Consider the following 20,541-nt stretch of genomic DNA (forward strand, 5'->3'; position numbering starts at 1 on the left):
GCCAAGAGAAAAGGAACAAGGAGGTTTGGTAGTTTGCATATAAAGTTTGAACCCATCTTATAAGTACAATTCATTATCAAGAATAAATCTGTCTAACACAACAATTAAAGATATTCACAGATATGTATTTACTCAATATGTGTTGTTGTATTTTTGAACATAGTTCAAAAATGTAACATAATATCTGCATGTTAAAGAACATAAGAATGTCATTAGGAATAAAATTTCAATTTAAAATTTTAACTAATATTTGTTAAAATGATTTTTTTCTACAAAGTAAATCCAATTAACGAAAATTTGTTTCATTTTTTTAAAGAAGAAAAACGTTTGGTGTATATAAATAAACAGATAAACAGAAATAAGTTTTATTTATCAAAATTTGTACTATTTATTTTCAAATTTAAGTGTTTTCTTTTTAACAAATAACTAAAGACATTGCTGGTTGTCAATAGGCTTACAAAATTTTTGCATCAACAGAACCGGTGCAAAAAATGGAGTGTTTGTACAAAACTTTGCTTACTTCAAAGCGATCTCTTAGAAAGTTAAGCTTGAATACTTTAACGCTGAGATAATGATATTAGATTTTTTAATGACAAGAAAATTTGATTGAAATCTGCCAAGTTTTTCTATGTGAGCATTTAAGTACAATTAAGTCATACAGGTTGACTATGAAACATTAAATGACAAGCAGTAGTTCAGGAAAAGACAGCCATGCTCACTATAACCCAATTTTTGTACCTTCTTTAATTTATGAGAAATTTATAATAGGTTTCAAAAGTTTTGAAGTTTGCAGGATCACGGTTTGCTGTCTTGCAAAAATTGCTACTTTGAAATCTATTTGCTGACAATTGTCAACACAAAGAATTGTTACTTCAAGAGAGCACAAAAAAATTTAACCATTATGTTCATTTCTCTCTATTTTTGTCTTCAGTTTTTGAGCCTCTTTTGCTGCCTAAGTTTAGGTCCCAGACGGAAGCAAGTATGTCCAAACCCAGGATGAACGCACGAGGGGGGCGTTGTGCATTCAAAATTACATGGTCTGGAAACATCAGAAAACGCACGAAAACCTGGTGAACGCAAACAAATCTGGGAAACGCACAAAAGTCTGAACATGAACGCACGAAAGTCTGTTGAACGCAGAAAAGGCTGGACTTGAACACACGAGTCTGCCCTATTGATGAGCGGATTCAAATCTTGCAAGAATCTTGCAAGATGATTCAAAACTTGCAAGATTCTTGCAAGAATCTTGCAAGATATCAATCAAAGCCAAAAAAAAATCTGGGTACAAGTGTTTTAGAAAACATCTTTGAAGCAAGTTATTGTTTATTGATCAAGTTACGAAGCCTAATTCAATGAAAAAAAAATTAGCCAGGATTCAAAATCTTGCAAGAATCTTGCAAGAAACTTGCAAGAATCTTGCAAGATTTTGAATTCCGGAAAAAATATTTATGTGTTTTTGGTAGCTAAAACTAACTGAAAACCAAACATCATGACTGATATCAGAATTCTTGATCAGCAAAACTGAAAATAAATGACTTTTTTCGTAAACGCCTTTTGAATGTGAAATCTTGCAAGATTCTTGCAAGATTTTGAATTCTAATACAATTTTCCGACAAATAAATAGAAATAACTCGAGGCAATCAAATCCGTCTTTTTAAGGTTCAACTTACCTAATAAAAAAAAACAAAAATATTTCAATCTTTTTCTCATCTTTCATTAAAACCAATTATTTTTAGAGAAACAAACAGTTGGGACTTTTTTACTGATCATGTCCGTAATTTAGCATGTTTTTGTTGTCGTAAAAGATTTCCGATTAATATGAAGTCTAATTAACTTCCTGAGGGAATTTAAATTAACCCATGATGCCTTCAGTTGATAGCTATTGGTGTTAATGTCATTTAAATTTTTTCATTTAAAAAAAATCGTTGTGTTTTTGAAAGTTAATCTTTTGTTCTTCTTTCATTCGATTTATAGTTCAATCTTCATGTAAGAAACTCAACCTTGACCTTCTGGTAAATCAAAAGTTAATTCTGTTTTTGATCTTATGCTGGGTAATGCTTCTTTTTGGGACAAAGAGATAGCAACAGTCGGAGTTTTTTTATTACTTATATTTTGCAATTTACCACAACAAACTAATTGCAAAAACGATTTATAAGTTCGTTCAACCAATCCTAAAGTCATCTCATAGAAAGAAAAAAACTGTTTGTGAGAATGAGCAGAAGAGTTAGATGAGTTTTCATGAATTTTACTACGTTTCCCTGGGAAACGTGCACTCGCTCACCACAATTTTTATTATAATTATTTTTATTATTATTATTTTTATTATTATTATTTTTATTTTTATTATTATTATTATTGTTATTATTTTTATTATTATTATTATTATTATTATTATTATAATTGTTATTATTTTTTCTATTATTATTATTATGATTATTATGTTTATTATTATTATCCTTATAATGATAATTATTATTACATCTGTTATTGTTATTTCTGTTATTGTTTTTTATTGTTGTTATTAATATTGTTATTTTTTTCTAATTCTTTAAATTATTTTTTTAAAATTATTATTATTTTAATTATTATTATAAATGCTTTTTATATTATTTTTACTATTGGTTTTCATTTTATTAATATTAGCATTCGCTCTTATATTCATGATTCTTTTAGTATCATCATTTTATTATACTTTAATTTTTAACCTAGTTTCAATGTTGAATATAATTATCACTGATGTTGACTGATGTTTTCAAGCCTAGGTTTTACCTAGTGTTCTGCTCAATTCTCCAATAGCTATTATCGTAACTCCGCCACTGCCGGTCCCAAGCCCGGAATGCAAAAGGAGGAGGGTATAAAAAACAGATCATACTGGAAAATCTCAAAAAGTCGGTTGTTAACTTGACTTTGAGAAATTTCCGACAGAAATTAGCTATTTCATCATTGCCATTGTCGTATTCAGCGTCATCATTCCTGCAGGTGAGAAAAAAATGGATTTAAAATCTTGCAAGATTCTTGCAAGATTGATTTATAATCTTGCAAGAATCTTGCAAGTTGGATTCAAATCTTGCAAGAATCTTGCAAGATGGATTCAAATCTTGCAAGAATTTTGCAAGATGCTTTCAAGAAGTATGCATTCCCTTGCAATATTGCTTGCAAGACTCTTGCAAGATTATAAATTCTTCGATCACTAGGGTGGTGAACGCACAAAAGTCTGTTGAACGCACGAAAGTCTGGATATAGGCACCTTCCGGAGGGGACGGTCTGGACATACTTGCTTCCATATGGGACTTCAACCTGGGTGCCATTCAAACCCAAGAGGGTAGATATTGCTCTCCAATTATTTTTTTTCCGACAAGACGAGGCAGCAAGAACTGTTGAGAAAAAGACAAATATAGATTTACCGTCACAATGTTTTTATAGGAAGCGACATGCAAGGAGAAACTTCAAAGTGGCACCCGCACCCACTCACGGATTCACGCCCACACAAACTTGATTTTTGACTAAGTGCTTTAATAAATGTGAGCAAAAATTTTCCAATTCAAAGTTAGGCACCAGATACATGAATAGAAGTAGATTGTTAAGTTCTATTAAGCATCGATTGCATCAGCTATTTGGACAATTGCACCAGTGACATCCTGCACTACATCATTTACTTCCACGGCCACTCCCCCCACCCTTATTAGACCCTTCAGAGAGGGAGGGTCAGGTACTCCAGGTGCAAGGTACTCCCCCGCAGTCCATGGGCAACTCCCACACCACACAATATTCCACCTGAACAAAAGGAATTCTATTAATACCACAGATAGCAATAAGAAATCAAAATGCATAATATAGAAATCACCATATTTTTATATACTTTCTCCCAAATAATCATTATGTTTCTATGCGGCAGCCAATCAGAGGCTGTTTGGGTCGAGCATGGTCTTTCCATGTGGAAAAATACGCTGGAAAAAGTGCTGAAAGTTATGTAAGAGATGTGTTGAAATTTTTTATGTAATACGCTGAATATGCTCTGAAATTTCAAAACCGCAGAGCATTTCAGCGCATCGAGTGCATTTTTTAAAATTAACTTCAACGCATTCAGCGCATTTTTAAAAAAAAATAATTTCAACGCATTTTTTAAAACTTAATTTCAACGCATTCAGCGCATTTCTTACAAAAAATGTGCCGAAAAGGCGCTGACATCGCGACCCGGGATACCAGCTGTCGATCGATCATGGTCTTCTCAAGTCAAGGTCCTGAACCTTGGAACCATTTTCTGACTTTCTGCAACAGTTTGGAAAAGCTACATGAAAAAAATGCTTATTGTATTATGTATTATGAGATCTTTTTGGCTCAAGTGAAAAGATGTACTAAGATTCTTTGTGGTATGTCAATCGCCCTGACCAAATGGAAGTTACCACGAACAAAAAAGCTTTTATTAAATCCTCTCCGTCCGGTATCTTTTCAAGGGTTTTGAAATTTAAAAATTTCCTTTCATTTCATTTGGATTCAGCTCCAAGGTCATATAATATGAATTCTGATAAAAGAGCAAAGAACCAAGCAAAATCCCATATATAAAACATGCGCAACGGACCAAGTAGCAGCAGTTAAAATACATAAATTATATTTGCAAAATGAAGCATATTAAAAAACGTCAAATAATTATTGGATTATAGTAATAGTGATGGAACTGGCTTACCGTTCAGCGAATACAGGACCACTTTGTAGAGTGAGCATTGTGAGCCATCCCAGGAAAGAGAGAACATTCAAGCACATCAACTCAATACTTGTGCAAACATACAAATCAGTGACTGTCAATTACAGTTGTCAATATTTTTTAAAAAAGTCGTCGTTTGTGTCATTTACCGAAATACATTTCTTTCTTTTTTGAGTTATCAAAGAGACTATGAATCAAATAAGATTGCAGTTTAGGCAAGATTTTATAAGCATGAGCATTTAGAGATGAGGGGATTGTGATCTGCCAAAATAGGTACAGAGTCATGTAATGCTCTTGGTTTATGTTATTTTCACTTTTCTGCTTTTCATTTAAATCGAGTCAATTAAATATTGCTTGAAAAGCGACTATGTTGGAATGGGGAGACCCGATTTCATTTATAATGTTATGACGGCTTGACGAATAGAAAATGGAAGTCAAACATTTTGTACAAAAAATTTTCTCTATTAAAGAACTTCTACTGTATTTTTTGAAGAAAAAACCTCAAATTAGCAGCCGTTGAAAGAATCAGTGGGTTATAAAATACGTTGAAAATTCATTCAAATCAATACCCGAAAAAATTTTGTATCAATTAAATGCACAACGCCCTTATTTTCTCAAAACTGAGCGGTCATTTGTGAGACTGTTTTCTTAGGTGAACGCAAAGTAAGCCCAAGTAAAAGTAAGCCGACATAAAAGCAAGCCGAAAGTTGTGCAGTATTTATGTTATCTATCAGAAATAATACCTTGTTAACCGTTACAATCAACACTGCGCATAGTATTATTCTGCATAATGTATTCCAATGCACTAAAGAAACAAAAATACGTCAATTTTTAGACATCTAGTGGGTACGGGCATAAGCGGACCGCTTTCCATGGCCATGCCTCTCATCCGCTGTGAGATGTAATCCGGAAACCGCTGGCCGGTTATCGCGGCGAAGCCGCCACGCGCTCGAAGCACGCCCACCGGCCCGCCAAGGGCAACTTAAAATAGCGGTATCCCAAAATTTTTCGGCTTACTTGACATCATTTTCCAAATTCGGCTTGCTTGTCTATCGGCTTGCTTGACCACCACCGTTTTCTTGCACTCTAGCTATGTTAATTCCTCCTTTCACAAGTTTTCGTTCTTACCTGACCTAAGTGAGGAGAACAAAAGCAAATTGTAATAGAGGCCTACTTCTTGCTGTGAAGAAAAGAAACGGACTGCTGATATTTGATTAATTATACTGCTAATCTGTTGTGTTGATGACCTAATTCATGATAACCAATTTAATTGCGAAGTCCCTTTGTTGGTCTTAAAAAGTTTTCCTCGGTTTGACTTATTCCAAAAGAATCCAAAGGCAGAGAAAACAGTAAAACATATCGGAGTGATTTGTCTAGTCTCGAGCATATGCCTATATTGTACGCTGAATATCAATAATAATTATGTTCACACTAAGTAAAGATCAACCCAGAGTTTATGTCTTTGAGTTTAGAAAGTATTCACATCAGATCAAATATCTAAAAGTCTCAGTGTTTACATGTCCCTCGACCACTGCATTTAGACATGCAGTGATCTCTCTCAAAGCCCACAAATTATGTTCAATGGTCCACGCCTTACTTTAGAAGAGAGGGAAAACAGCAACAACACTTAGTAGGAAATTTTTGGCATCATTGATTGGAAATGGTTTTTTCGGCGACTTTTTTTTTGACGTCAGAGAGTTTGACTACCTGCTGTGAAATATGACGACATGACGTCAAAAATAATGGCCGTTTGTCAACGTATTAAAAAGATACAAAAGTTTTCTAACCTTAAATGCCAAGAAATGAATGAAAAAGCACAGCTAGAGCACAGACAGAAATAGTCTTAAGCAAAAATTTCTATTTAAAACCAAAACATGTTCAATTAGTGTAATCTACTTCTGATTACTCACCTGACAGTATACAAAGAGTGCGAGGTCCCTGACAGGCTGTACCGTAAAATATGCCACCCAACCAGAAGAGAATGAGGACAAAACTGTTGAACAAAAGGGCTAGTTGAACAAGCATCCAGAAATATCGTATACATGTAAGAAAAGAAATTATCAAAGAGTCTCTTCGCTGTTCGAATAGTATTAACAGATTAGCGGTAAAAAGCATAATAATGACATAAAAACATCCTTTTCATCATCTTGGCTCACCTCCATATGAACAGATTCTTTTGTAATTTTTTTTTAAATTTTACAAGAAAAAAGCAGCTCAAATGGGTTAATAAAACGGAGTTGAATCTTTGGATACACGATATGATAATTCTTGCTTATAAATCGTTATAGTTCTTGTATAATCTTACTCTTTAAAGCTAGATCTTTTTCAGATGTGAATTATTTTGTACCACTTGGAAGGTCTTGCTGATAGTCTTTGTTAACTTGTCTAGATGAGTTTTGTCAAGATGCTGGTTCTTGAAAAGCATGCACAGGTCTCGCAAGTTCGTGCATATTGATCATGGATAGATCATGAATATTTCTAATTTTTTAAGTATGTTTCTTATCATGGCTTTCAAATTTCGTTTCACGGAGACGCAAAATTTTGACTGAAGAGACTCTTTACTAAAAGCCATCTGATTGGATGTTCCAGTTGGGTGAAGTTGAATGCGTGACGTAAATTAACAATGGCGAATACGAACCACAAACCAGCTGTAGGCCAAGCAAAACCGACATAGACCTTCTGTAAAATGCTCTCACCTTCTCTGCTGAAGTAAATCGAAATTGTAAGCTGTCCTAATCCGGTTAGAAGAAGACATAGTATACTCATTATGAAAGAACGCCTCGCCCAACACTGGTATTTTGGAATAATTACTTTGCCCATTTTGATTCCAAAGTTGCCCGCCCGGTAATTATCTCCAAAATCCATATTCCTTGGCTGCGTTTTTAGTTCCTTTGACGCTGTTTCCAGAACCATATTCGAAAAAAAAGTTTTTTCTTTTGATTTCAAAATTTAATGAAACTATATTTCATTGATACAATTTTAAGAGGAAAAGGAAGCAGTTTAAATTAGAAAAAAATATACTGTTAGTTGATGTTTTTGTTAATAAAGCATACAGAACTATCTAAGCTCTTCAACCAAAAGCAAAACTATGAATTCACTCTCTCAGTATTGCTTATTTGTAATACTAGGTATGAACATCAGCAATCCAAACTTAGCTATGACCTCCATATATGCCAAGAATTCGACACGGTGCATCATAAATCAAAACAGCTTGTTTTATGACTAAATTGATACGACATTTTCAAAGAAAGCGTAGGGAACGATATTGCAGACTGATTTCTTTTATCCAGCCACAATCGGACATTTTTCTACGCATTCTGGAATAATAAAAGTGGAGCCGTTAGAAAGCTTTTCAAGTGTAGAATTCAATTCCGAAAAGAAAAATAAAAAACTGCGATAATTACTACCTCTATCTCTAACTCTCTTTTTTCTTTCTTTCTTTCTTTCTTTCTTTCTTTCTTTCTTTCTTTCTTTCTTTCTCTCTTTCTTTCTTATACTAAAATGCACGTATTGTCACGGGGGGACGCCCCCCAAGATTAATCGTGCATAACGTTTTGTCATGGGGGCGGGGGAGTCCCCCCGTGACGAATCGTGCGGTACATTTTTGAGGTCGAAAAATTTTGTCTCTCAATTTTGCCGGAGGGACAAAAACTTGTAAAATTTTCTCAAATTTGTGGGGGCAGAAACTTGTAAAATTTTGTCAATTTTGTGCGGTGAGAAAAACTTGTGAAATTTTGCCAAACTTATTCGGTGGGCAAAAACTTATGATATTTCCAGCTATTTTGGGCGGGGAATAAAACTTGTTAAAATTTCACAGTTTACTGGAATCATTGAAAAACTTGTATATATTTTGCAATTTCATGGGGTCCATTAAGCCCTTCTTCTTAAACCCTAAATTAAGCCCTAAATTCTTAAACCCTTTTTTAGTCCTTTTCTTTATTTCAATCTCTTGATAAGTTTTATCTAATATATCGACAGTAAAACGAAATGGAGTCAAATTTTAGTTGTATTGATCCGAAATCTGGTTTTCATTTGCTAGTTTGGTTGACCATATGTTATCCCAGATAAGGGAGTGTGTGAAAAGAATGAAATTTTGCAGAGAATAAGGAAGTAATATACGTATGAAATGGACGAAATAAATGCTCAAAACTATATGAAATGTTCCAAAACGGTACTCAGAAAGTGTTTGAAAGTGTGCGGTACAGCAATTCAGATACCACGTTTAAATGACGAGAGAGTTAAAATTTCGTGCAAAATACTTCCACAAAAAGCAATTCCATTATGCACAAATTGTTTTGAATTGTGAATGACAACAAGTGGAGACCGGTAAATTGTGTAACACAAGGTTTTTGAGGGATAATGCAGATGTGATCACGTAATATAGTGTAAATCTGGGGAAATTATAAAAATGACAAAATTTCAACGGGAAAAATTGATGTCCGACTGATCCTTACTGCGTACGTCAGGCAATAGAATGAGCAGACTATTTCCCGTATATACCTAAAATACTAACTTCTCATTTTATTGTGAAGGAAAATCTGCTCTTTCTTTACTTTAATAAAGAGTTTTGCCGTTCGGTTTTTGTTCTCCTTTTAGTTTCATAACTCTAACAATAACTATAGCTGTATGTCTACAGTGTTCGTTTATTTTTTTTTTTATCTAATTTGGTTTTATTTTGCGAACGTCTGATTGATTAAAAGCTGACTGAAGATTTTTAGTCTGGTGCATGTGACAACATTCGTTTTTGAATTTTTTTGTTGGCAAGTTTTGGTCTCCACCTCTCTGATTGGTCAGTCGAGTTTAAGCTTTATTACCGTTTTACATATGTTTCAACACGTGTTGTTTTATTATCGAAGACAAGGTGCGGTCTCTTTTATTACGATAAGCAATTCAGTGTAGTCGTATCCGCCTCTCTGATTGGTCAGTCGAGTTTAAGTTTTATTGCCGTTCTGCATATGTTTCAACACGTCTTGTCTGTTTTAATACCATAAGCAATTGATTGTGGTCGTCTCCGCTTTTCTAATTGGTCAGTCGAGTTTAAGTTTTATTACCGTTTTGCATATGTTTCAAAACGTGTTGTTTTATGATCAAAGACAAGGTGTGGTCTCTTTTATCACCATAATTAATTCAGTGTGGTCGCCTCAACTTCTCTGATTGGTCAGTCGAGTTTAACTTTCTTTGCCCTCTTGCACATGTTTGAACACTTATTTTTTTATTATCAAAGACAAAGTGTGGTCACAATGTGCCTCTGTGAAAACATATGATAATACTGGAACTTATATAACGCTGGAAATTTTCAAATGAGTTTCGCGAGACCATGAGTTTCATTTCAACCAAGAACTCACTCTCTCTATGCAAGAGTTGGAGCAAGTGGGTGAAATTATTGATGCTATCAGAAGAGTAACTCTCTCTTAGTTTAGGGACGACCAGAGCAGCTCTGGCAAAAGGAAGCTCCAACATGGTTCCAGTTTAGAAACGAATGGTAAAATTCGTAGCAGCAGATTCAAAAAATCAAAAGAGCCTCAGAGAATGAATAGAGAATTAAATAGCAAAAGAAGATGGTAGAAGCAATGTTTGAACGTACAAATGAAAACTTTCGACAATTCCAAAAACTTTTTTGATATTTTTTGCAATAGTGAACCTCAATTTGATTCTAATCTTACAAAAATCATCTCATACAGCCAGCACGAAAATGAAGATCATTGCAAAATACAACAATTTCCTGACCATGTCATTGCTGCTGTTGATAAATTAACCCAGTCCTACAAAGATACGTCTTCTAAACCATATCTCTTCACTTGTTTTCAACTGCTCATTCGGGAGTCTGCTCAACCAGTGCATTATGGCGAAGTGATGAAAAAATTTTAAAAGGCAGTCAGTTACAACAATCAGCACAACCTAACTGTTTCAAATTATACGAAAAAATTACCAAATGTCAACCTGATAATGACACAGGATGTTCAAACGCAAATTAAATTTGCCTACTTGTACGATTGATAGATTTTACAGTTTTTAAATTAGTGGTGTGTTTGGTGAGCTTTGCAAAATACTTGATTTATTAATTAGTGGCTTTGTTTGTTTGCATGTTGATAATAGTTCGATTTTGATAAATTTTAATATGGAATTGAAATCTTCGAATAATTAATTGTCTTGTTCTGTTGACTTTGAAGAAAAAATTGGGCAAAAAGTGTTAATTAAAAAAGTTAGAGCACATGCTTAGCAAAGCGTAGCAAATCATTATTGTTCATATTCAACATCAAAATATATTTATATCCAAACATCACACGCGCAATATAAAAGCAAAAAAGTCCACAGAATTTTGAGTTTTGGTTTTGAATTGGTCTTGGTTTGAGTACTTTAGTTACTTCATTGTAAAATTTTACCAGTCGGCAATACAATAATTGGAAGTTTTGTATCGCGATTCCAAGCAGATCTGACAAATAAACTTTGTTTTCTTGAAACAAAAGAACCATCCAATGACTTCCTGATTGTTGAGACGGTGAAGCATTGACTATGATGAATCCTTCTCTTGTTAGCTTTGGAAAATTGTCCGCTGCAGAAACTCTATGAAAAAAATTTCAAGTGAATATATTTTCCCAACAAACAGCGTATTTCATCACTTTCCTCCTCTGGGGTAGGTTATAAATGAGTTTTTGTCACCTTTCGTTCCTAATTGACATAAAACGTTAGGTTTCTTTCACCCAGAAACAGAATTTCTACGTTGGCTGCCAATGTTCCCTCAAATGTAATACCAAACACACCACTAATTTAAAAGCTCACCAAACACAGCACCAATTAAATAGCAAAAGAAGATGGTAGAAGCAATGTTTGAACGTACAAATGAAAACTTTCGACAATTCCAAAAACTTTTTTGATATTTTTTGCAATAGTGAACCTCAATTTGATTCTAATCTTACAAAAAACATCTCATACAGCCAGCACGAAAATGAAGATCATTGCAAAATACAACAATTTCCTGACCATGTCATTGCTGCTGTTGATAAATTAACCCAGTCCTACAAAGATACGTCTTCTAAACCATATCTCTTCACTTGTTTTCAACTGCTCATTCGGGAGTCTGCTCAGCCAGTGCATTATGGCGAAGTGATGAAAAAATTTTAAAAGGCAGTCAGTTACAACGATCAGCACAACCTAACTGTTTCAAATTATACCAAAAAATTACCAAATGTCAACCTGATAATGACACAGGATGTTCAAACGCAAATTAAATTTGCCTACTTGTACGATTGATAGATTTTACAGTTTTTAAATTAGTGGTGTGTTTGGTGAGCTTTGCAAAATACTTGATTTATTAATTAGTGGCTTTGTTTGTTTGCATGTTGATAATAGTTTGATTTTGGTAAATTTTAATATGGAATTGAAATCTTCGAATAATTAATTGTCTTGTTCTGTGGACTTTGAAGAAAAAATTGGGCAAAAAGTGTTAATTAAAAAAGTTAGAGCACATGCTTAGCAAAGCGTAGCAAATCATTATTGTTCATATTCAACATCAAAAGATATTTATATGCAAACATCACACGCGCAATATAAAAGCAAAAAAGTCCACAGAATTTTGAGTTTTGGTTTTGAATTGGTCTTGGTTTGAGTCTTTTAGTTACTTCATTGTAAAATTTTACCAGTCGGCAATACAATAATTGGAACTTTTGTATCGCGATTCCAAGCAGATCTGACAAATAAACTTTGTTTTCTTGAAACAAAAGAACCATCCAATGACTTCCTGATTGTTGAGACGCTGAAGCATTGACTATGATGAATCCTTCTCTTGTTAGCTTTGGGAAATTGTCCGCTGCAGAAACTCTATGAAAAAAATTTCAAGTGAATATATTTTCCCAACAAACAGCGTATTTCATCACTTTCCTCCTCTGGGGTAGGTTATAAATGAGTTTTTGTCACCTTTCGTTCCTAATTGACATAAAACGTTAGGTTTCTTTCACCCAGAAACAGAATTTCTACGTTGGCTGCCAATGCTCCCTCAAATGTAAGTTGAACTGAAATTAAGCAAAATCTGGACGAATGAAAATATGAGAAGTTTCGTGCGTTGAAGTTAAGTCAAAAGCTAAAACAAAGTGATTGGGATAGTTATCCAGAGTTATGCCGTTCCCGTTTTTTCAAGAAAAACTAAGGCTTCCAGAGTATTGAAGTAAATGTGGTGGTTCAAATTCGATGAGACCGGAATTCCAATAATAGGTTGACCATTTCTATAAACAACAAATGGGCTCAAATTAAATTTCTAGTAGTGAAAAGGGTTAGTTACATTAGTTCCGAGGTATGCTTGATTTGTTGTAATTGAAATTACCATACGTCGTACTGACTCTTTCGAAGAAATATCCTCATAGTTCCAACTTCTCATTGCAGTTGTAGCTAAAAAACTTCTCGGCAATACCTCTTTATAGCGATACACTGCAGGTGTTCTTAGTAGAGTTTTCTCAATCGTCGTCAAAACATGATCCGCTATAGTCATTTTTCTAACGTACAGATTAGCCTCAATTATTTTAATTTTGTAATGTTTTTTGGACTCGGAAATCACGAGAAAATCATTCGTAACATTCTAAATGAAATTCGCAATGTAATTACTAATTAAGTGTTTATCACAAGTTAAAATGTCACTCGCCAGTTTTCCAATAAAAATATTTTTCCTGGGATTTAGCGACAAGAGATTTTCTGGCCACAACGTCGTCCGCGCGACCGTCGGTGGCCGTCAATTTTCGCTGACTCGTCGATGCTATCAAAATATTGATGCTATCAGAAGAGTGACTCTCTCTTAGTTTAGGGACGACCAGAGCAGCTCTGGCAAAAGGAAGCTCCAACATGGTTCCAGTTTAGAAACGAATGGTAAAATTCGTAGCAGCAGATTCAAAAAATCAAAAGAGCCTCAGAGAATGAATAGAGAATTAAATAGCAAAAGAAGATGGTAGAAGCAATGTTTGAACGTACAAATGAAAACTTTCGACAATTCCAAAAACTTTTTTGATATTTTTTGCAATAGTGAACCTCAATTTGATTCTAATCTTACAAAAATCATCTCATACAGCCAGCACGAAAATGAAGATCATTGCAAAATACAACAATTTCCTGACCATGTCATTGCTGCTGTTGATAAATTAACCCAGTCCTACAAAGATACGTCTTCTAAACCATATCTCTTCACTTGTTTTCAACTGCTCATTCGGGAGTCTGCTCAACCAGTGCATTATGGCGAAGTGATGAAAAAATTTTAAAAGGCAGTCAGTTACAACGATCAGCACAACCTAATTGTTTCAAATTATACCAAAAAATTACCAAATGTCAACCTGATAATGACACAGGATGTTCAAACGCAAATTAAATTTGCCTACTTGTACGATTGATAGATTTTACAGTTTTTAAATTAGTGGTGTGTTTGGTGAGCTTTGCAAAATACTTGATTTATTAATTAGTGGCTTTGTTTGTTTGCATGTCGATAATAGTTCGATTTTGATAAATTTTAATATGGAATTGAAATCTTCGAATAATTAATTGTCTTGTTCTGTTGTCTTTGAAGAAAAAATTGGGCAAAAAGTGTTAATTAAAAAAGTTAGAGCACATGCTTAGCAAAGCGTAGCAAATCATTATTGTTCATATCCAACATCAAAAGATATTTATATCCAAACATCACACGCGCAATATAAAAGCAAAAAAGTCCACAGAATTTTGAGTTTTGGTTTCGAATTGGTCTTGGTTTGAGTATTTTAGTTACTTCATTGTAAAATTTTACCAGTCGGCAATACAATAATTGGAAGTTTTGTATCGCGATTCCAAGCAGATCTGACAAATAAATTTTGTTTTCTTGAAACAAAAGAACCATCCAATGACTTCCTGATTGTTGAGACGGTGAAGCATTGACTATGATAAATCCTTCTCTTGTTAGCTTCGGGAAATTGTCCGCTGCAGAAACTCTATGAAAAAAATTTCAAGTGAATATATTTTCCCAACAAACAGCGTATTTCATCACTTTCCTACTCTGCGGTAGGTTATAAATGAGCTTTTGTCATCTTTCGTTCCTAATTGACATAAAACGTTAAGTTTCTTTCACCCAGAAACAGAATTTCTACGTTGGCTGCCAATGCTCCCTCAAATGTAAGTTGAACTGAAATTGAGCAAGTTCTGGACGATTGAAATTGTGAGAAGTTTCGTGCGTTGAAGTTAAGTCAAAAGCTAAAACAAAGTGATTGGGATAGTTATCCAGAGTTATGCCGTTCCCGCTTTTGTCAAGAAAATCTAAGGCTTCCAGAGTATTGAAGTAAATGCGGTGGTTAAAATTTGATGAGACCGGAATTCCAATAATAGGTTGACCATTTCTATAAACAACAAATGGGCTCAAATTAAATTTCTGGTAGTGAAAAGGGTTAGTTACATTAGTTCCGAGGTATGCTTGATTTGTTGTAATTGCAATTACCATACGTCGTACTGACTCTTTCGAAGAAATATCCTCATGGTTCCAACTTCTCATTGCAGTTGTGGCTAGAAAAACTTCTCGGCAATACTTCTCTATAGCAATACACTGCAGGTGTTCTTAGTAGAGTTTTCTCAATTGTCGTCAAAACATGATCCGCTATAGTCATTTTTCTAACGTACAGATTAGCCTCAATTATTTTAATTTTGTAATGTTTTTTGGACTCGGAAATCACGAGAAAATCATTCGTAACATTCTAAAAGAAATTCGCAATGTAACCACTAATTAAGTGTTTATCACAAGTTAAAATGTCACTCGCCAGTTTTCCAATAAAAATAGTTTTCCTGGGATTTAGCTACAAGAGATTTTCTGGCCACAACGTCGTCCGCGCGACCGCCGGTGGCCGTCAATTTTCGCTGACTCGTCCTCGTAATAATATGCCTGACACACTAGCCATGCGTTTTTTGTTTTTTTTCCTGACAAAAAACCGGTTCAAAGAATGCTTTGTGTGCATTGTTTCCGTTTGTGTTGGAAATTTTAACATCATTAGCAGATGAAGTGCTTTCTGAAAAAAATAAAAATGTAGCGCGTTGTTGCTTAAGTATGGCACGTCTGAATTTGCAGCGTCAGTGCCTTTCTTTAAATCGCCGTCATTTTTTCAGGAGATGTTACATTTAATTTAAAGGAAAAGTCTTTCTAAATCTATGAGATTGTTACTGTCACTCAAACTTCAAATTCAATAATTAGACCGTCCGGGGAATATGATGGCCCAATTTTTTGAGTAAAAACTTTGTCAAATGTAACAAAGAGTGGCTGTGTTTTAAACGAATCAAGTGTTGTCTGTGTTGCCTCTGCGGGCAGTAAACTAGTAATCTTTTAGAACTTTAGAAAAGAAATTTGACTGACTTCTCGTTAAAGGCGTCTTCTTACGAATGTCTGGATCTTCACTGCTTGTTTACAATTTACGGATTCTCCCTGTTTTTGATCCCCCCTTGTTTCCTTACAGTTTTTTGTTAAGTCAATTTTATAGCTTGCTTTGGAGATTTTTTCTTTATAACTACGTCTACTAGCTCAGGATTTGCTTGAACAATTAGTTCAGATCGAATATTTTTGGCTACCAGCCGAAAAAATTTTCTTTCAATCGGCAATGCGGCCCTGCCAATACCTGCTGCTAAGGCCCCAAGACCACTGCCTCGTTGTCGATAGTGTCCTGAAAATTATGGTGAAACTGAATTGACTGAAAATTTGAATTGACTGAAAATTTTTTGATAACAGTTTCTTTTGTATTCCAGGTTGCTGAAAACAATTCTGTGTGTTGGCTCTAATTTTGACCTACTCTAATTTATAAAAAGTTCCTTTAACTGGCTCCTGAGATGCGTCAATGAGACTATAAGTCGGGGGATTTGTTGTAGGTAGATCGTAAATCTCCAAAATTTCCTTGGTAATTGTTTGCTTAAATCCTTTTCTAAAAGGAAGATCCGCTTTTGATATTCGCACACAGTCCCCAGCCTAAAACTTTAGTTGACGAACTAGTGTTGCTGACGCATTAAAAGTTAATGATAACAAGTAAGGCACGTCTTTCTTGGTCTTTTTTTAGGCGCCAATTTCGTTACCTTGTTGACTCTACAGTTAATGGCTTGTACAAAGCTCTGCAGTTGATTAATACTGAAGTATGTCCGTTTGTCATCTAAATACTTGTATATCGAATTGTTGAGCGATCTTATATTTCTTTCCGCAAATGCGGATTTTTTCTCGCTTAAAGTTTTAAAAACCTCAATTTAATGCCTCTGACCCAGAGTGCTGAAAGAGTCCTGAAATTCTGTACCAGCATCTACCAACATTTTGTCAGGTCGCGTGTTTTTTATGATTCGCTTTTATGCATTGGCTGTTGTTTTGGAGTACTATGATTCCAAGGGCTTGACACGTAGATAACATTAGAGACAATCAACCGCAACCATCAATTAATCTACATCTTTGTTTTCATTTGCTAGTTTATCCACATCAGCCAAGTCTAGCGACCAGTTTTTTTTTCTATTTTAGGCAATAATCGTTTTATATCGTAGGCAATGAATTTCAGTTATGGAATTTTTTTTATATTTCATATGCTTTGTGTGGGCATTTTGGCCTTCCAGAAATAATTTCACTCTACTTGGTTCCAAATTCGGCTTTTTTGTAGGTTTCTTACGCTTCCGTATGCTGCGGGACCTTTCGTATATTTTAACTCAAGCAATTTCTTCTCATTTGTCGAAAGACTCTCAATTTTTCTCCTCCTCCCGACTTCTGTTTTCTTTTGAATTTTCGAAACCACTTCCGGCGTCTGAGGATTCTTCTGTAAGTAATTGACTGGTTTCTTTTTGCTTGATTCCTTTTGGTGAAATATTTCCCACTTTTTGTCCCTTGGCAATTCTCTTAGTTCTTTTCCGGATCGCAATTTTAGCATTGCTGTTGATCACCCAGTCTTCTTTTATGTTCTCAAGAACCTGAAAATAATCTGGGTTACTTAGTTTTTTAGTTGGTTGTTGCAAATCATAGAAAACAAAAGAAACATTTATTTCTGTTGCTGTTCCGATAACAATGAAATTTTCATTTGCGTCTATAACAACTTTTTTGACTCTTCAATCAGGTTATTTATTATTTTTTTTCTCCGTCCTGGTAAATTTCGAAGGCGGTAACAAGTGTAGATTTTGAAGAATTTTGTTTGCAATTTTTTTTTTGAAAACTCAGTGGGATCAGTTGTTTCTCTTGTATCCAAAATTTGCCGGTGCTCTTTTTTTCGTTTGGTTGTATGCGGTTCAAAAAGGTAAAGTGAGCACCGGTATGCTGAACACTGGGATCATTCAGAATTTGTGCGGAATACGGTTGCTCTTTCATAAACTAATTTTTTGGAATAAAAAAAAATTTTCAGCAGTTGACAAGGTTTAACTCAAATGGATGAAACAAAATTTTATAATAAGTTGAAACAATGCAAAACCGGCTTTGTTAGAAAAAACGCTGGTCGTTTCTGTATTTTTCTAAGTCTCTTACTTTCACTCTAACATGACCCAGCAGAACATTGTGAAGACATTCACATAAAACCAGTGTAACATCGCTATCACAATTACGCACGTTTTTCCTCAACTATTTCGGTTGCAAATGCACCATTTGCTTCAGTGTAGAAAAATTTTTTTCTCTTCCATTATTTAGAGGGGTTGTTTCTGCTTTATGTGATGGAAGATAAAACACTGTAGGACCTGGCTCAGTAATATTTGAACAGTATTGTAAACAATCAGAACTTTTTGGATCAAGATCGATAAGCAAACGCCCAAACGTTTCTTTCGTTGCCAATTGATAGCAATAATTTAACAAGATTTAACTGCTTACCTAAAAGTTTGAATTGTTGAATATCGCGGGCTGATTTGAACAAATTGATGTGTGATGTGTTGAAGTCTATTGTACGAGACCAATCGCTCTGCTGATAAAGATTGTGCTTTATGTAAATAACATTGTGACGCCCGGCAGTGGCCAACTTAACAACTTTTTGTCGTTATAAATTTCTTTGCACGAGTCGTCCATTATCAAAAGACAGTTTTCAAGGCTGTTCAGAAATTCTAAACAGGCATACTTTCCGATAAAATCTCCAAGATTTTGCTCCATTTTGATGTATATTGGTTGCATTTTCTCGGTATCAAAATATAATGTGGTTAAATTTCGGGTAAAATGTGCTTCCACTCAACATTTTGAAAATTAACTTTGTTTTGCCGCAACCTAAGGGCACTACAACGGCCATGAAGACCCTATCTTGAGTAGACATATTTTTATTCATAGTCTTGGATTTGGTAAAATGCAACCAACTAAACTTGACATTATGGATATCCAAACTGAGGTATCTTCACAGTTTGATTCTAACTTGGCTAATTTAACAATACAAAGTGATATTAGCAGTAATATAACAAACATTTGCACTAAAAATACAACTTCTGAGCGTGGAAAAGTTGTTTGCTTAAAAAATTTCCGAGCCGATTTGCCACTACTTTCCTTTTCAATATAAGATTTTGCCTCATTTTGATGCATATTGGTTGCATTTTCTCGGTATTAAAATATAATGTGGTTAATTTTCGGGCAAAAATATTCTTTCACTCGACATTTTGAAAATTAATTTTGTTTTGCCGCAACCTCAGGGCCTTACAATGGCCATGAAGACCCTATCTTGCGTAGATATAATTTTATTCATGGTCTTGGATTTGGTAAAATGCATCCAACTAAACTTGACATTATGGATATCCAAACTGAAGTATCTTCACAGTTTGATTTTAATTTGGCTAATTTAACAATACAAAGTGATATTAGCAGTAATATAACAAACATTTGCACTAAAAATACAACTTCTGAGCGTGGCAAAGTTGTTTGGTTAAAAAGTTCCCGAGCCGATTTGCCACTACGTTTTTTTCAATATAAGATTTTGCTTCATTTTGATGCATATTGGTTTTATTTTCTCGGTATCAAAATAAAATCTGGTTAATTTTCGGGTAAAATATTCTTCCACTTGACATTTTGAAAATTAATTTTGTTTTGCCGCAACCTCAGGGCCCTACAATGGCCATGAAGACCCTATCTTGCGTAGATATAAGTTTATCCATAGTCTTGGATTTGGTAAACTGCATCCAATTAAACTTGACAATATGGATATCCAAACTGAGCTTTTTTCACAGTTTGATTCTAACTTTCCTAAAATAACAATACAAAGTGTTATTAGCACTAATGTTACAAATATTTGCATAAAAAATACAACTTCTGAGCGTGGCCGAGTTGTTTGGGTAAAAAATTTCCCAGCCGATTTGCCACTACTTTCTTTTTCAATATAAGAATTTGCTCCATTTTGATGCATATTGGTTGCATTTTCTCGGTATCAAAATAAAATCTGGTTAATTTTCGGGTAAAATATTCTTCCACTTGACATTTTGAAAATTAGTTTTGTTTTGCCGCAACCTCAGGGCCCTACAATGGCCATGAAGACCCTATATTGCGTAGATATAAGTTTATTCATAGTCTTGGATTTGGTAAACTGCATCCAATTAAACTTGACAATATGGATATCCAAACTGAGCTTTTTTCACAGTTTGATTCTAACTTTCCTAAAATAACAATACAAAGTGTTTTTAGCACTAATGTTACAAATATTTGCACAAAAAAATACAACTTCTGAGCGTGGCCGAGTTTTTTCGTTAAAAAATTTCCCAGCCGATTTGCCACTACTTTATTTTTCAATATAAGATTTTGCTCCATTTTGATGCATATTGGTTGCATTTTCTCGGTATCAAAATAAAATCTGGTTAATTTTCGGGTAAAATATTCTTCCACTTGACATTTTGAAAATTAATTTTGTTTTGCCGCAACCTCAGGGCCCTACAATGGCCATGAAGACCCTATC

At 34.4% G+C, this 20,541-nt stretch overlaps 2 protein-coding genes across 2 annotated transcripts in view; one reads left to right on the top strand and one right to left on the bottom strand.

Annotated features, from left to right (window-relative positions):
* The window catches only part of LOC142356592 (uncharacterized), a gene marked incomplete at its 3' end in the record, with an annotated part of 60,870 nt that overhangs the window by 17,526 nt on the left and 22,803 nt on the right, over positions 1-20,541 (top strand). The window lies entirely within an intron of this gene.
* Positions 3,288-6,810, bottom strand: LOC142356591 (uncharacterized). The gene is made up of 3 exons (XM_075408455.1): positions 6,613-6,810; positions 4,685-4,771; positions 3,288-3,774 (listed from the first exon to the last, which is right to left on the bottom strand). Exons 1-3 carry the CDS (start codon positions 6,744-6,746, stop codon positions 3,591-3,593), a joined length of 405 nt encoding a protein of 134 aa, XP_075264570.1. The 5' UTR covers positions 6,747-6,810; the 3' UTR covers positions 3,288-3,590.

This window comes from Convolutriloba macropyga, unplaced genomic scaffold, assembly GCF_964194025.1.
Source record: "Convolutriloba macropyga unplaced genomic scaffold, txConMacr16.3 SCAFFOLD_810, whole genome shotgun sequence".
NCBI classification, from domain to species: domain Eukaryota; kingdom Metazoa; phylum Xenacoelomorpha; order Acoela; family Convolutidae; genus Convolutriloba; species Convolutriloba macropyga.

Excerpts from the sequence above, each read along its gene's own strand:
- LOC142356591 (XM_075408455.1), bottom strand. The coding sequence starts at position 6,746 with ATGTATACGATATTTCTGGATGCTTGTTCAACTAGCCCTTTTGTTCAA. Across the intron at positions 4,772-6,612 it reads CACTCTTTGTATACTGTCAG|TATTGAGTTGATGTGCTTGA; the intron begins GTGAGTAATCAG and ends TGTTTGCACAAG. Across the intron at positions 3,775-4,684 it reads GGTCCTGTATTCGCTGAACG|GTGGAATATTGTGTGGTGTG; the intron begins GTAAGCCAGTTC and ends CCTTTTGTTCAG.